The 18,104-nt window shown below is 47.0% G+C and overlaps 2 protein-coding genes across 2 annotated transcripts; both read left to right on the top strand.

Moving 5' to 3' along the window:
- Positions 1-774: 774 nt before the first annotated feature.
- On the top strand, positions 775-10,553 carry LOC106140223 (metabotropic glutamate receptor 2-like). Its single transcript, XM_013341784.2, has 17 exons — positions 775-1,653; positions 3,086-3,287; positions 4,279-4,421; positions 4,593-4,763; positions 4,982-5,126; positions 5,681-5,932; positions 6,196-6,370; positions 6,826-6,932; positions 7,136-7,285; positions 7,954-8,087; positions 8,196-8,362; positions 8,647-8,805; positions 8,965-9,127; positions 9,224-9,437; positions 9,594-9,745; positions 9,827-10,046; positions 10,330-10,553. Exons 1-17 carry the CDS (start codon positions 775-777, stop codon positions 10,551-10,553), a joined length of 3,657 nt encoding a protein of 1,218 aa, XP_013197238.2.
- Positions 10,554-12,827: 2,274 nt separating this feature from the next.
- Positions 12,828-15,059, top strand: LOC132902440 (uncharacterized). The gene has a single exon (XM_060947430.1). The coding sequence runs from the start codon at positions 12,828-12,830 to the stop codon at positions 15,057-15,059; it is 2,232 nt and encodes a 743-aa protein (XP_060803413.1).
- Positions 15,060-18,104: the final 3,045 nt, after the last annotated feature.

The raw sequence follows: 18,104 nt of genomic DNA on the forward strand, positions 1-18,104 counted from the left end.
TAAAATCCCACAAAAAGTTTTCTGTTTTGTATACATAAAAGCTAAAGAAATTTTTGAAGATAAATTGGAATCAATTCATCTTCATTTTGTGGATTTAACTTTGTTAAATGTAAATTCAATAAATATAAAATGATATATCTATCTTAATCATGAAGATTTAAACATACATACTTATTTACTTTTTATCGAAAGCAAATACGAAAGCAATCCTCGCATATAAGAACCGTTGTGAGTGATGAATGATGGTTGGAGGCTCGGACGCGCCGTGCGAGCGTCCGGCGCGGCGGCGTGCCGGCGCGGCGGGCGCTGTCGCCGCTCCGGCACTGCGCGGCCGAGCCTCGCCCGCTCCGCGTCTGTCCCGCGCTCGTCTCTCGGGAAAACTTACCACGCGAACTCGAAAACGAATTTTGTTTAACAAAAAAAATTTTAACCTAAGTGCAATATAAAGGTTTATTTTAAAGCTTAATGTGACAAAATAAAATAGTTTTAAGGGTTATAAGAAAATATTCTCAGAAATAGAACATTTCCAAAAAAAAAATCATTTTTCGTTGCAGTGAATGTATTTAAATTAAATTATAAACAAAACAATAGGAAGTGAAAGAATACATGTTTTTGAAAAATGTCTTAATTAAACTAGTAAAAATCCGTCTAATAAACTAATAAAAATTGAAAGAATTCAATAGTATCATGCTCAATGTTAATCAATGCAGTGTTAGTGGATTGGTTCAGAACACAAGATGTGAAGCAGTCCGTCGATAACCCGTCGTGCGAGGCATGCTGTGGCTGGTGGCGCTGAGTGCGGCGCTGGGCGCGGGCCCGGCCGCCGCCGACAACTCCACGCGCTGGCCCGCGCTGCCCGCCGCCGGCCGCGACGCCGCGCTCCTAACGCTGTTTCAACCGCCCCTCACCAACCACTCTCTCCTTTCTGACTACCACTTTCTGAGCCGTGTCGACTTTGTTCTACTAGAAAACTTTGTCAGCAAAAAGTACACGAGATACAAAAGAGAGTCCCATTCACTCATCGGAACATTCGACTTTAATAAGTTATTCAAAAAGAAAAAGCAAAAAGGCAAGAATGAGGATAAGACACAGCCCAGCGCGTCATCCTTGCAGGGTGGTCTGTCGCTGCTCCAAACAGAGGAAACACCGGTCCCACTGACAATTGTAGCACCTAGTACGACAGCTTCACCAGTACCTAGTACCACCAGTTTAAAAACGGCTTCCATTTACTCCACGCAACGTACCAAAACGGGAGCAATGAATCCTATATCTCAAAGAAAAACAAACGTAAAAGTTACTCTTGGAAGAAATTCTACAACAAAAGTTAGATCAAGACAGAAATCAGTGCGGAAATCAAAAGATTCCCGACGAGAAGCTGGGCGCGTGGAGACTCGTGTGGCGGATCGCGATACAAGTGACAAAACAAGTCGTGTAATAGCTAGTCGTAATGTTAACCGGGACGCTGGCAGCGCAGTGGGTCAGGAGATAGGAAGAGATATTGTTGGTCGTGAGTCGAGTCACGAGCCGGGCCGCGAGGCAGGGCGCGAGGCGCGGCTGGCGGCGCTCAAGAAGAAGCCGGAGAACGAGACGCTGTGGCCGGTAAAACACGCGGCCGTCGTGGAAGGAGACATCGTACTTGGCGGGCTGATGATGGCTAGTATTAAACATCCTATAAGTCTTTACACCATTTAACTATGTGCTAGAGTGGTAAAATCTTCTTGATCACTTTTTTGCGCTCTAATGCGCAAATGCGGAGGCACAAGTTCAAATTTGCCAATGACATTTCTGAGATACGTTCATTAGTTTGAGGGCTAACTGAGTAGGTCTAACGGTGAGAGAAACATCGTAAGTCGAGCTAACTAATCGGAAATCTGTATATTAAATTTGAAAGCCATACATGCGACATAGTACACTTCAGAAAAATATAGTGCAGAAAGTTATACAATACAACCACAATTTCATCACAACTTCTCATCATTATATTGTCTTGAAATATCACAAACACAACTAGGACTTATCTTCTCTTAAGTATTGCCACTTCTACCTCGGATAAAGTTATTTTGCTGTTGTATTGTAGTATACGAGTAGTATGTCATAAACGACTACACGAACTAAAGTTGTGACCTTTGTAAACCTTGAATAATCAATTAAGTCAGTGCTAAAAAAGTATGTATAGATTTATAATATGTACCAAAGTCAGTGCAGTGTTAAAAAAGTATGTATAGATTTATAATTTACATAAACTGTGAGGTAGCTTTAACCTATCAGTCTCTGATGTATTAAAGACCAAGACTCTTAGAGCTTATAACAATGACATACTGAGAATTCATCACCTAACTTCTAATGTCACTCCCTGACTGTGATTACATCAACGGAAGTATATTGATGTCGGTTTGCTAGTCAGCGCTAAATTGAATCTTGCAGCAAAGCTTTGCAGAAGCAGAGGTAAACCTTAGACGCAATTTAATTTTAATCAGTTCCGCCAAGCCGCGTTCGGATATTAATCTTATTTCCTATTTTGGTGTACCATGTACATGTTTAACTTTAATCTTTAATGAATAACTTTCCCGTCAACTTTCCTTCAATAAAATTAATGAGGTTGTCAATATTTAACTGATTACCTACTTAACGTTAAATACTGTATACTTATCATCCCGCCTTTATGCTTCTTTGCTATTCCTGTGTTTCTTCCTTTATCTATACCTATACTTAATAATAATAAAAAATAAGATTAGGTTTACATGAAAGCGATTTTTATGAAATCATTTAAGATAGATTAGATTTGACGTCATTTGGAATTTGAATTAAAAGATTATTTAAAGAAAAGAGAGCAGCCATATTATTTTATTTTTTATTTTATTGTTTTATTTTATTTTCCACGTTGGTGCCCACGGAAGACCAGCGTTGCGGTATATACCACGACAAATGCTGAGGGGGGGCCATTTTGGTACAAATGTTGTTATAGATTAAGGTTTTATATTCTTGATATATTATTATGTACCAAATAAATATTTTTTCTTTCTTTATTTCTTTCAAGATATTTTACTAAAACCAATAAAATATTCCAAATAATATGTATTGCCAGGTCCACAGTAGGTCGGAGGGAGCGACGTGCGGCCGCGTGATGGGGCAGGGCGGCGTGCAGGCGCTGGAGGCCATGCTGTTCGCGCTGGACGAGGCGGCGCGCGCGCGCCTGCCGCCGCCCGGCGTGCGCCTGGGCGCGCACGTGCTCGACGACTGCGACAACGACACCTACGGGCTCGAGATGGCGCTCGACTTCATCAAAGGTCAGCTTCATCTCTCTTTTACTTCATGACATGAGTCTATCATGACTCAATTGTTCGTTGGTTGACTGCAAGTGATCCTGTGCCTCATCAAATTGATTGTAAGAGAGAAATCAAGTCAGTGTCCGTGGAGCGGCTTGTGACAAAGCTGTTGGTGCGTGGCGACACTACGCACAGACATGCACTATACACACATACACACAGTACTTAACAAATCTCCATAGGTGCAGCCATCTCAGTTTAGAATAAAAGGTACCAAAAGACCTCTTCATGTTGGCTTCGACCTCATGAACAACTCCCAAATGACGGGGTCCCGTGGGCCCGTGCACATTTTACATGTTCCAATATAATAATAACTTGTATGGTAGATAACTCTACTGAAATGGAAAAGTTTGCCATCGTACCTATATATTTATCTTGGTTATTTATTGTCATGTATTCTTTCTTGTACAATAAAGAGAAAAACGAACGAACAAAACTAGCCCAGATTTAAAATGGGGATTAAACGTTATATGTTCACGCCGCAGATGTAGGTCGCGCAAGAGGATTTCCGTGCACGTTCCAATTTTGCGACTGAACCTGAATGTTGAGCTTTATCGTGTGTGACAGATTATACTATATATACCTAATATACATTTCTGTGCAGGTCTAATCTAACCATGTAGAATAGATTTATAAAAAATAAGTAAAAATAATAGTCTCACCTTATTAAAAACATTTTATGTTATATTTCATCTTCACATCCTGTTGGCTGATAAATCAAATTATTTATTTACTTAGGTACCTGATACTACGGCTGTAATTAAATTTACATCCATCCATCGATTTGCATGCTTACATTTCAAATTTGTTATTTATATTTAACATAAATACATACATATAGTCACGCCTATATCCCTTGCAAGGTAGACAGAGTCAGTCTTGCAAAGACTATTAGGACACGTTCAGCTTTTAGACTTGATGATAGAACTATGATTTGTATTCCGTTCGTCAGGATCTATCAGCAACATCGACGACGCGGAGTACGCGTGCAACGCGACGGCCGTGCGGAAGGTGATCTCCGGCGTGGTGGGCGCCGCCTCCAGCGTCACCTCCGTGCAGGTCGCCAATCTGCTCCGGCTCTTCAAGATACCACAGGTAACGTACCATTCATCGCCTTCTACAGCCGATGTCTATGTCTCTCCTTTGTTATCATGCTACTCCGCCCCGACACTTGCTTTTTCAACAACATTCACGCAGTCAATCCCCTTCTTTTTCGATTTTATTTTATTATGAAACTTCTCAATTGTGAACACGACCTTCCCTCAGGTGTCATTCTTTTCCACTTCCCCGGAGCTGTCGAACAAAGCCCGCTTCGAGTACTTCACGCGCACGATTCCGTCGGACCAGCACCAGGTGCGCGCGATGGTGGAGATTGTCAAAAAACTTGGCTGGCGTTACGTCTCCATTATTTACGAAGAATCTAATTATGGCATCAAGGTGAGTGTACTAATAATACTTATACAACAAAATTTTATTTCAAATTTCGTAGACATTTCCATAATATTATATCCAATTAACATCTTCTAAATAATATTAAAGATATGATAATTATCAGCATTGTATTTATAATATGAAATTATTGACATAATGTGGTAAAACATGAGCACTATTTTATTCAATTTAATTCAATTTCGTTATCATAAGTCACATTGCAGGCTTTCGAAGAGTTGGAGACACTTCTAGCGAGGAATGAGATCTGCATCGCTGTGAAGGAGCGCCTCGTGAAAGATTCGGGAGAAGCTGACGCCCTGGCTTACGACAACATCGTGCAGCGGCTGCTGTCGCGCCCTCGTGCTAGAGGTTATATTTATATTCTTTATGAAAAAATAGACAAGATAGATAGACTAGATGCTGACATATATTGTTGTAATCGATTGCGAGTGGCGTGTTTAGTTTTGTTCAACTTTTATATCACCATTGTATTTCTATTTGTGAGGACCTATAATTGGCTTCCTTGTTATGTATCGTGTTTATGTATTGTCATATAATTAGCTGTTGGTCTTCCTTGTTAAATAAAATAAAATATAATAAAAATATTTATCATACATCAGTACACAAAGGGTATCAAGATTTCTTATGGTTACTTCAAGTACATCATAGTGCTACCACAGTGTTATCATTGCGAACAACTATTTTGTTGAATTTATTAATTTAAATTATATACCTATCTTGTGAGAAGATGATCACTGCAGTTTCTTGATACAAAAACTGCGTTAGAGACATTTAGCCCAGCAATTTTAGGCACGCAAAATACATATACTCGCTGAGACTAGCTACACTTTTGTTATGATAGTGGTGATTTTTTTACCTTTTGGTTAGTATAAGTAAATACTCAGTAATAATAACATACGCAGGTGTAATCGTATTCGGGTCAGACCAAGAAGTGGCGGGCGTGATGGCAGCGGTGACTCGCTTGGACGCGGCGCGCGCGTTCGGCTGGGTGGGCTCGGACGGCTGGTCGGCGCGCGCGCTGGTCGCGGACGGCCACGAGGCGGCCGTCGAGGGCACCATCAGCGTCCAGCCGCAGGCCAACCCCGTGCGCGGCTTCCAGGAGTACTTCCTTAACCTCACCGTCGAAAATAACCTGAGGAATCCCTGGTTTGTCGGTAATCCTTCGGTATCTTTCACATACTTGCATACATACTTATTTGCATAAAGCTAAAACTATATTAATTATGTTATTTGGAATTTAAATACTTTATTACGCTTTTTAAGCTCAGAAGTAGGCGTAATTCATAATTTAGTTTAATTGGTAACAGTTGTTGAAGTAAAATATTATAAAAGAGTTAAGAAAAGGACAAAACGGCGATTAGATTCGACATATCAAAATAAATGCAAATCATTACAACGTTGGTATGTTTGTTTCCAGAGTTCTGGGAGGATCATTTCCGCTGCCGCGTGGCGGGCAGCGCGCGCACGCCGTACAACACGGCGTACGGCCGCGCGTGCTCGGGCCGCGAGCGGCTCACGGCGGAGAACACCAGCTTCGAGGCGCAGCTGCAGTTCGTCGCAGACGCCGTCTACGCCTTCGTGTACGCTATCAGGTAACTAATGGTATTAGATGAAATTAAGACCAAACTATTTGTGTTCGTTTGCCCTTTATTTAGACAATCTTTTAAAGTGCATGCTAATTATCATAAATGGGATGAAATTGTTTTCGTGTAAATGAATCAAATTTATTTACCTATTGTGACAAAAACGGTTTACACCTATTACAATTATCACACTTTACAATTTGAAACACAGGTATATCATAGTAACATCTTTATGTAGAAGTACAATTTACCACTTATATGCATTAATTTTAAAAAAATAATGCAATTTTGAGAAGTGATGGTACTAATGTACTTACCACAGGCACCTACTTCTTCCTTTACCCCAGAAAGTCATCTTATTTTCAAAGTTGTCAATTAAATTGGTACTGCTAGCGGAACCATGGGTTACAGTACAGCTAGTAAATTATTGCCTTATTTGTAATTGATAATGTGGTTATTGTCAGGGACATGCACGCGGAGCTGTGCGGCGGGCGCGCGGGGCTGTGCGCGGCGATGCGGCCCGCCAGCGGCGCCGCGCTGCTGCGCTACCTGCGCGGCGTGCGCTTCACGGGTCTGCACCTACATACAGTATAGTCTCACTGCCTTAGTGCTAACGTGGTTCAAAGTGGTGGAAGTTAAAAGGAAAGGTGGTAGACCCATAGGTTGATGGAGAAATAGACCTCTTTTACATACAAATATTAGTCAATGAAGGACAAGTAAAATTAAATTTATTTGGCAATTTTTTTACGTTTGATAATAATTTCTCTCTTACAGGACTAAGTGGAGACGAGTTTCATTTCGACAGTAACGGAGATGGCCCTGTACGATACAACATCTTGCACTTCAAGCAAGTCTCCAAGGGGGTGTACCGCTGGCTGAAGGTTGGCAGGTACCTGGACGGGGAACTCGAACTCAACATGGATGGTGAGGATAATATTGTAGTTACAATCTTTGTCTGACTGAAGTTCTAAAAAAATTTACATAATAAAATATCAGTTGCTGTTCAGTGCGAGCTCATTGATACGTATAAAATTATACTTTTTTATAATTTTATACGTATCAATGAGCTAATGAAAAGAATTAAAATTTGAGTTTGAATTTGAATTTAGAATTTGAAAATACGTTGAAAGTATGTAGTTGAAAAAATGGTTTGTAAGATCAATTATTTATTATTAACGTATTTAAAAGATAGAATACAGTGTGTAGAAATTTCAAATATGACGGAAAATAAGGAAATTTGATCATTTCAATCGTCGTACAAAACAAATAAATACGGCGTCCCACAAGGTAGTGTGTTAGGACCATTGTTGTTTAACATTTATATTAATGATCTACCTGAAAAAATATCGCATCCTTGTATCTTATATGCTGATGATATCTCTATAATAATTAAATCTCCAGATAAAGTTAATACGATTGACATTGAAAATGTAATAGATATAGTGACAAAATGGCTAACCAACTAATCCAAATATTTGTACGCCTGATTATAAGGCAGAATGCATGTACTTAATTATATCGTGACCATCTGATTGTAAAAAATGTATTCTAACATATAAATGATTTGAATTGATTTGATTTGTGTATTTCAGAGATCCAGTTCAAGTGGGAGGAGCCGCGCCCGCCGGAGTCCGTCTGCAGCGCGGAGTGCGAGCTGGGCCAGGCCAAGCAGTACGTGGAGGGCGAGAGCTGCTGCTGGCACTGCTTCAACTGCACGCAGTACGAGGTAGGTAGGACGAAGATGAGCCGTAGAATCGTAATCGCTCAATTCTCACTTAGATCGGTACAATTTTTTCTGAGGTTTTATTTAATTAAAATTACTAATTATTGGCAGATCCGGTCCCCGGTGTCAGAGACGGCATGCGTGGAGTGTCCGCTCGGAACGCTACCGGACCCGACTCGTACCCGGTGCGAACCCGTTCCAGAGCTGTACCTGCAGCCCGGACATCCGGCCGCCATCGGCGCCATGACCTTCTCCGCGCTCGGTGTCCTGCTTACTACGTAAATATTTATATACACTCTTAAATGCTTTACTCTTAACTCAAATAACAATAATAGTAACACAAATCGTAATAAACCGTGTTACATACGAGTATATTTTTTCTGATAATGTTAACAAGAAGTGAGGCTATAAAAAGAGATGTACGTGCATAGCAAAAAATTCGTAAAGATCAGAAACCATCATGTAACAAATAAAACGGTAGGTTTAAAGAAGATCATGAAAATTTTGGGGAAGGCTTTTAAGAAAATTTAAAAAAATCCTCCTTTAAGTAATAACATTGCAGGCTCGTGGGCGGCGTGTGGGCGGCGCGCGGCGACACGCCGGTGGTGCGCGCGAGCGGGCGCGAGCTGTCGCTGGTGCTGCTCGCCGGCATCCTCATGTGCTACCTCGTCACCTTCGCGCTCGTGCTGCGCCCCACGGACTTCCTCTGCTCGCTGCAACGGTTAGTGCTACTGCGTAAATGTTGTTTATTCCACTCATAATACTTTCAACTTTGATACCTATTTTTGATGGCTTAACTGATTTCAACTACCTAAGTTTAGAAAAAGAAAATACAACAAAATCTATCTCGCTAAACCAATATATCGTTTCCGTGTTACAGATTTGGCACAGGGTTCTGTTTCACAGTGGTCTATGCAGCACTGCTTACAAAAACCAATCGGATTGCGCGCATCTTCGACGCCAGCAAACATTCAGCTCGCCGCCCTTCTCTCATATCCCCGAAATCGCAACTAGTTATTTGCTCCATCTTGGTATCTATTCAGGTGAGCTATGGCAATTGTTTCTTTCCTGTCAACTTTTTTCTACTGAAATATCATGCCATGTAATTCACCTTTATAATGTGATGAATGCATTGTCAGGTTGTGGTGGTGGTCGTGTGGCAGGTGGTGTCCCCGGCGCGCGCCGTGCACCACTACCCGGCGCGCGAGGACAACATGCTGGTGTGCGACTCCTACGTGGACGCCTCCTACACCATCGCCTTCTTCTACCCCGTCGTGCTCATCGTCGTCTGCACGGTGTACGCCGTGCTCACTCGCAAGATTCCAGAGGCTTTCAACGAGAGCAAACATATTGGTATGACTATAACTTGTACTCCTGTGAACTCTTATCTTAACATTTGTGACAATTTCACGAAACAAAATAATTGTACAATTCTTCTGTCTTGATATAATAAATTAAAAAGATATGATATAAAGACCTGAGTATATCATAATAATTTTGTATACATAGGATTCACGATGTACACGACGTGCGTGATCTGGCTGGCGTTCGTGCCGCTGTACTTCGGCACGGCGTCGCACGTCCCGCTGCGGGTCACCAGCATGGCCGTCACCATCTCCCTCAGCGCCAGCGTCACGCTCGTCTGTCTCTTCTCTCCTAAGGTTAATACATTCATAAAATCACGCCCCTTTATCGAAAGGATAGGCAGAGATTACATCTTTCCTTTTGTTTCCTTATTTCAGTTATACATAATAGTGATGCGTCCGGAGCGCAACGTGCGTGCGACGTTGATGGCCCCCCGCTGGCGGTCGCTGCCCGGCGCCGGCGCCGCCCCGCCCGGCGCGCGCCCCGGGGCCGCGGGGGGCGCCGTGTGCGCGGCGCTGGTGGGCGTCGCGCCGGTACCACGTGCGCCACACAACGACCTCACACCTTCCACAGACCTCTCAACGCTCAATGACAACGGTAGATGCCTAATTTCACCATTAATTTCTATTGGGAACACGATAAAATTTAAGAAGAAAAATAATAATTATTAGGCTACAATTAGCTGAAAACGTGTGTAATGATTTTAATAAATCCAAATACAAACACAAAATACTAAAGCAGCATACAAATTAAAACCTAAAAATTAAAACCTAAAAACATCTGTTTTTGAAACCCAAAAACCTTTCAAATGGCAGACTTACCCATTAAGTATTGCACCATGCTAAAGTTATAAATAAATAAATATTTCTTTTTATTTCAGAAAAAGCAGACAGACAAGTTCAGACGGACGAATCATCACTGTATCCTCGACTTAATGTGAATACAAACTCAAAATCTGAAGGTAACGGTGTGTGTTTGGATCCTCGCCGCCTCCTGATAATGCAAGGAGGACTGCCAGGGTTCCACGACGCCAAGATGGCGGCAGCAGCCATCCCCACGCCCGCCATTGCTGTGGTGACCGCGTCCGCCGAGCTCGCGTTATAGCGACCCCCGCAGCCGCGACGGCAGCCGGCACGACGCCGCGAGCCCGTCCTAGTGTGATTTATTTTTAACTCTCTTCTTATTCCACATGTGTTCTAAAAAAGTAAAGAAATACAAATTAAAATGAAAAGCGCCATACCTATAACAGGAGAATACTTAATTTTAACAAATAATATGTAACCAAGAAATTGTTGGTAACAAAATTATTTATAATTTTGTTTAATTTAAGTAATTTTTGTAATGTAATTAAGTAAATAAATAATAATTTTAGTAATAGCCCAGTAATAATATGTTAAATACAACTAACATTAAATGGGAACGAATTTTGTGATACTAGTTTTAAGAGAAAATAAAATAATATTACAAATGCAGTGATTTTAGTATTATCCACCATATGGAATAAGAACGCAGCCGAGCAATAATTATGGAACATATTAAAATCTATACATAAAATAAAACAGTAAAAATATCTTGTCTGTACATTTAGTATTTTTGACTGAAATGGATAGAGGAACACTTAGAATGAATAATAGAAAGCAAAAAAAAATATGCGTATGATCACGATTATCTCCGAAAATACTTTCACCAATTGCTTTGTTTTAACTCAGAAGAACATTTAAAGTTTGTTTCATCAAAATCGGTTCACTAAAAAAAAAGTTATCGATATTTGAATGAACTCAAAGCATGAGTTTGCCTATAAATAAGTTACGAAATTAAAAATTCAAAGTCATTTATTAGGTTAACCGGGCGGGGTTAGGTTAACCGGGCGGGGTTAGGTTAACCGGGCGGGGTTAGGTTAACCGGGCGGGGTTAGGTTAACCGGGCGGGGTTAGGTTAACCGGGCGGGGTTAGGTTAACCGGGCGGGGTTAGGTTAACCGGGCGGGGTTAGGTTAACCGGGCGGGGTTAGGTTAACCGGGCGGGGTTAGGTTAACCGGGCGGGGTTAGGTTAACCGGGCGGGGTTAGGTTAACCGGGCGGGGTTAGGTTAACCGGGCGGGGTTAGGTTAACCGGGCGGGGTTAGGTTAACCGGGCGGGGTTAGGTTAACCGGGCGGGGTTAGGTTAACCGGGCGGGGTTAGGTTAACCGGGCGGGGTTAGGTTAACCGGGCGGGGTTAGGTTAACCGGGCGGGGTTAGGTTAACCGGGCGGGGTTAGGTTAACCGGGCGGGGTTAGGTTAACCGGGCGGGGTTAGGTTAACCGGGCGGGGTTAGGTTAACCGGGCGGGGTTAGGTTAACCGGGCGGGGTTAGGTTAACCGGGCGGGGTTAGGTTAACCGGGCGGGGTTAGGTTAACCGGGCGGGGTTAGGTTAACCGGGCGGGGTTAGGTTAACCGGGCGGGGTTAGGTTAACCGGGCGGGGTTAGGTTAACCGGGCGGGGTTAGGTTAACCGGGCGGGGTTAGGTTAACCGGGCGGGGTTAGGTTAACCGGGCGGGGTTAGGTTAACCGGGCGGGGTTAGGTTAACCGGGCGGGGTTAGGTTAACCGGGCGGGGTTAGGTTAACCGGGCGGGGTTAGGTTAACCGGGCGGGGTTAGGTTAACCGGGCGGGGTTAGGTTAACCGGGCGGGGTTAGGTTAACCGGGCGGGGTTAGGTTAACCGGGCGGGGTTAGGTTAACCGGGCGGGGTTAGGTTAGGTTAGGTTAGGTTAGGTTAGGTTAGGTTAGGTTAGGTTAGGTTAGGTTAGGTTAGGTTAGGTTAGGTTAGGTTAGGTTAGGTTAGGTTAGGTTAGGTTGGGGTGCTAAGTGCGGGAAACCTCCTCGAGTGCCCTGTCTCTTGAAGGCCTTGCTTCTGTTGCCTGATTCCAATGAATCCGGTGACAGCGGTGGGCTGACAAGGGACACGGGACGGTGCACCCCGGGCGACAGCAAATAACTCCCCGATTGACGGGGTCTTGTTTGTTGTTGGCCAATGTCCCGCAAAAGCGGGGTCCCCTGTGGGGCCTTCGCGAGTGTTTTGGTGGGCGGGGTCTATTTATTTAGACCCTCGCGTGTCGGGCGCCGCTCCCTCTTGTCTGCTTTCAGACGAGAGCGGATGTGGCGCAACTCTTCGCGCGGCGTTCCGGTTTCGGCCGGCGTCGGGCAACTCGTTACCCCAACTGATGGGGCCGAGGGTACTGTGCTATCATGGCCAGCGCCGCGAGGAAGAAAACCTCAATAAAAAATAACCCCAATCCCACGGTCGGGCGTGCCTAGGGGATGAATGGCGGGGGGGGAACCCCGTCTCGAGCGCCCAATCTTTCAGGGACCGAACCCTTGTAAAAAAGGAAATATATGATATGTCGCTTCTTAAGACTTCACTACCCCAGGAGGGTACCGGCCGCGCCGCGGTCGGAGAATCCCTCCCCGCGTCCTCGGGCGCGGGCTGCCCCACCGTATCTGGGGGGGGCAAGAACCGACATAGGGACGCAAGTCCCTTAATATTGACGTCGCAGCCAGAGGCTGGCTCACTCTCCGAGGCGGAATGGGTGAGCGTAGAAAGCTTATTGGAGGTGCAACCCCGACAGCGGGCTCCAAAAAGGGGCCGTGAGGGGGAGGATGGTGCCAGTGCAGAAATGCCGGCACCGAAAGCGCCCAAGGCGCCAATTATGAAGGCCGCGAAAGCGGCGAAAAAAGGTGGTCGGCCGAAGTCGACTTTGTCCGCTGACGCCCGTCGGGAGTTAGTGGCGGCAAAGCGCGATGAGGCTGAAAAGGCGGTGGCCGAGATGGCCAAAAAGGCGGAGACGCTGCAGGTGTCATCGCCCGCAGACAAGGGCACCCTTGGGGACCAGGCCGCAACCAATATAAAAATCATCCGGGAAATTGCGGCCCATTCAGGGAACCTCAAGGGTACCTTTCAAAAGGGCCTGAAGGACGCTGCGGCGTCCCTAGAGAAGGTGATGTCGGCTCTGAGCTCTGGGTCGACAGGTGAGGAGGCTGAGCGCCTGCGCGTAATATGCGAGCGCATGGAAGCAAAGGTCTCCTCACTTGAGAAAGAAGTGGCGCAGCTCAGAGCTGCCATTAATAGTGAGCGTCCCGAACGGGCGGCCCTTGCGCCTGCCCCTTTGACAGAATTCCGGCAGGAGGAGACTGAGGTGCTGCAGCGCCTCATTCTCTCCACGATGAGTCCTGTACTGGAAGCCCGTTTTGAGGGCCTCCAGGACCGTCTCCTGCCGGCGAAAAGTTTGCGGCCCGCACTGGCAGCCGATAAACGCCGTACGCCGGCGAAAGAGACGTCGGGTGATAGGTTGGCTGCCTCGGTGGCCGACATGCTCCCGGTCTCCGACACCGATGTGGAGGAGGTGCCGGTGCCGGCTCCGGCAAGCCGTACGGCCGTGTGGCGGAAGGCGCCCCCCCAACCGACCCCTGAACCCAAGCCCAAAAAGGGCAAAGGCAAACGGGGTAGGAAGGGAAAGGGCAATAAAGGGAACTCTGCCCCTACGGCGCCTGAGCCGGTACCGTTGGTGACTCCACCACGGTCGTCAACGAGGTCGGCCAACTCATCATCCTACGCAGCCGTAACGGCTGCGCCGGCGTCACGGCCAACCGCTCTGCCTCCGGCTCCTGGGCCAAGCGAAGAGCCCTGGAAAAAGGTGCCGGAGAAGGGTGCCAGGAGGAAGTCTGCCGCTGCCGCTGCCCCACCCCGGGGTAACCAGGCTGCGGCCAAAAAAGAGAAGGGTCCACAACCGCCCAAACTCCGCCCACCGCGGTCGGCTGCGGTTGTGATCAGGCTGCGGCCGGACGCGGAAAAGCGGGGAGCGACATATGGTCAGATCATGGATCTGGCCATGGATAAAGTGGACCTCGGCGCCCTGGGTATACCCGGGGTCAAATTTAAAAAGGCGGCAACCGGTGCCCGCATCTTAGAGATAGCGGGCACTGAAAAGGACGACAAGGCCAACCATCTGGCGTCCAAATTGAAGGAGGTCCTGGATCCTCAGGTAGCAGAGGTATCCAGGCCTCTAAAGAGTGTGGATGTGCGCGTGCTGGAGCTGTGCGACTCCGCCACACCAGCCTTGGTATGTAGCGCAATCGCTCGTGCGGGTCAATGCCCCGAATCGGAAATCCGAGTCGGGGACATTCGGGAGGACCGCTCGGGCGTTCGCACGGCCTGGGTAAGGTGTCCCATCGCGGCGGCCAAACGGCTGACCGCCAACGGCACCAGACTCCTAGTCGGATGGGTTTCGGCGCAGGTAAAACTGCTGCCGGCTAGGCCCATGCAGTGCTTCCGCTGCCTAGAGACGGGTCATGTCTCGCAGCGGTGCACTGCCGAGTCCGACAGGAGCCTGCTGTGCTACAGGTGCGGCGAGCCGGGTCACAAGGCCGCGGCGTGCAACGCCGCCCCCAAGTGCATCTTGTGCGCGGGGGCAGGCAAGCCGACGGGGCACCGCGTGGGGAGCAAGGCGTGCTCCAGCACGCGCCAAAATAAAAAAAGGAGAGGTGGGAAGCGGGGTGCGTCCGCGGCTACGGCCCAGACGCAGCCTGCTCGTGCGGCTCAGAGCGCCGAGGCGATGGAAACGGGGGCCTCTTAATAATTATGGCCCTCAAAGTTCTCCAGGCGAATATAAACCACTGCACCAGTGCACAGGACCTGTTGTGTCAGAGCATGGCGCAGTGGTTGATAGACGTGGCGGTGGTCTCTGAGCCGTACTTCATCCCGCCCCGGGATAACTGGGTGCGGGACGAAGACAGTGCGGTGGCGATCGTGTCTTCGGCGAGCTCTTCGCCTCCTACATGTGTCGTGCGAGGTCATGGAATGGTCTCGGCTCGTCTGGGTGACTTGGTTGTGGTTGGAGTTTATTTCTCGCCCAACCGTCCGCTCAACGAGTTCGAGTCATTCCTGACCCAGGTCGAGGCGCTGGTCCTGAGGAGTCACCCTCTCCCCGTGCTGGTTGCTGGAGATCTCAATGCCAAATCAACGGCATGGGGATCCCCCGCAACAGATGCGCGGGGTGCGGAGCTTCGCGCGGTCGTGGGGGACGACCTTTCTCTGCCGGCTGTCGTGAGACAGATGGTCGACAGCGAGAGGTCGTGGACAGCAGTGCAGACCTTTGCGGAGAGCGTCATGCTCCGCAAAGAGGCGGCGGAAAGGGTGAGAGAGGACACGTCCGACCTCCCCATACGCCGCCGGCGCACTGGGCGCAGGAGGCGGGCATACGCCCTGCACCTGCTGCCCCCACAATAAGGGCCGGTCGGGCGGCGGAAACGGGATTCCGCTGCCTGGCGAAACGGCCCTGGGTCGAAGGCGCGCTTGTGCCAGGCGCGCCCTCCCCTAGCGGGTAGAATTGAAGGCCGACGGGTCACCCCGCTGGCCGCTCAGTGGAGAGCGGCCGAGCCGAGGCCGCCGTGGAAGCGGCCGCCGCGTCAGGAGTATGAGCGAGGGCAGCTCACACTCCTGGCAACGAAGCGGTAGGCGATGGCACCGTGTGGTTTTAGTGGGTTCAAGCCCCACATAACCCGACCGACTTCCCGTAGCCGGCCGGGTAGACGAAGGTCTTTCCACACGTTAAAAAAAAAAAAAAAAAAAAAAAAAAAAAAGGTTAGGTTTTTTTTTTTTTTTTTTAAACGCTAATTTGTTTTGAGGGAAATATATTATTTGGTTAAAGGGTATACTGGTTTTATGATTTAGAATGAGTAGCGTCGATGGGTATCTGCTATTTGATACAGATACCTCATCATCGCTAAATATTTTGCACTACAATGGGAAATCAGGTGCCATTGACCTGCTTTAGGTGGGTTACTATATTATTAATATGTGCTATTAGTTGTTTTGTGGTTTCCTCGCATTTTGACAGAACTTTAAAGTTGTATGGCTCAATTTTCTTCCTGAGGCACATCATTAAATACTTTTCTCTGCTATTATGAAATATTGGACAGGATTCCAGTAGATGGTGGACGTCCTGAGGAGTCACGTCGTCACAAGGACAACGATCGTCCTCAGTTATTTTATATTTGTGGAGGTAAGTTTTATGGTAGCCGTGTCCAGACAAAATTTGGGTGATAGGGAAGGAAAGTTTGGTGTAATTACGGAATTGGGCTATTTCGGTGATAGAATGAAAGAAGGACTTAGTGATGGACCCTTGAGGGGCCGACTCATATTCACACTGCCAAGCGTCTAAAGTGTGCTGACGCAGAAGACGCTTGGCGTGCGAGAGCGGGAAGTGATTTAGCAGTGTTGCGGTTTTCTTCTCAGCGGCCTCCTTAGCCGCAACATCTGCTATCTCATTCCCCACTATACCAACATGAGCCTTAGACCAAATGAATTTGACTGATATGTGGATGGAGGAGAGGAAGGAGATGAGATGGTGTATTTGGTTGACTAGAGGGTCAGTGTTGCTGCGGTCTTGAATGGCCTTAAGGGAGGATTGGGAATCGGAGAAAATGAGGGCTTCGGTGAAATTACCGTCTGAATTAGTGAGCCACTTCAGGGCTTCTGTGATGGCAAAAAGTTCACACATGAACACTGAAGCGGTACGGCACAACTTGAATTTCCTTATCACTGGACGTTGGTTCTCCCGCATCACCACAAACGATGCCCCCGCTCGCCCGTCCTCTTTCTTACTACCATCGGTAAATATGTTGGGCGCATCAGGGTTGATGAGGGCAGTGGTGTCTTCCTGCGTTATGGCTTCTTCATATGTTATTGTGACCCGGTTGGCCGGATGAAGGAGGTCTCTCACTTTGGATTTCGGATATAGTGTGATATCTTCGGGCAATTCTTTGCATGTTCTGGTCTGTTTGATGCTATGAATATTGAACGTCTCGTTAATTACTAGGTGAAGGGGAGGAAATTGAGCCAGAGCCAACGCTGCGACTGCCGAGATGGTATGGAAGCCGCGAATTGCCCTAATGGCAAAGCTCCGTTGGAAAGATCTAAGAGCTCGGCGCACAGAGTAAAATCTAGTGGCCGTGCCCCAGATGCCTGCTGCGTATGTTATAATGGGGACTATAACTTGTCGATAAATGCACTCGACATTCTCGGGGTGGACGCCCCATGTTGGCCGGACAAATTTACACAGGTTTTTAAATATTTTTGTGGCTTTACTGATTACATAGTTTACGTGTTGAATAAAGTTTAGCTTCGAGTCTATGATAACGCCAAAGATTTTTATTTGGTCGGTTAATGGTATTTCAGTATTACGCATTTTAACAATAGCCGATTTGGTTTTAGGTGTAAACGAGATAGATTGTGTTTTGTCCGGGCCAAACATGAGTTTGACGCGTTCGCCCCAAGAGCTGATGAGGTCGAGGCTGGTGGAGGCGATCACTTCTACATCTTCGCACGTCGCGCCCTCCACTATCAGCAACACATCATCGGCGAAGGCCTGTATGTGTGTGCCCCGTGGTAGTGGCATGGTGAGCAACTCGTCCAGGATTATGTTCCAGAACACCGGGCCGCAAGCTGAGCCTTGAACGCAGCCTTTAGTCATCGTTTTAGATGCTGTGCTATTGGCGTAGTCCAGCGTAACGACCCTATCCGAGACATAATCCTGGACAAGGCGGTAGATGTTTTTCGGGCAATTGATGTGTTTGAGGCGCGCGAAGAGTGCCGGCCACCACGCGTTATCAAACGCTGC

This window comes from Amyelois transitella, chromosome 13, assembly GCF_032362555.1.
Source record: "Amyelois transitella isolate CPQ chromosome 13, ilAmyTran1.1, whole genome shotgun sequence".
Classification (NCBI taxonomy): domain Eukaryota; kingdom Metazoa; phylum Arthropoda; class Insecta; order Lepidoptera; family Pyralidae; genus Amyelois; species Amyelois transitella.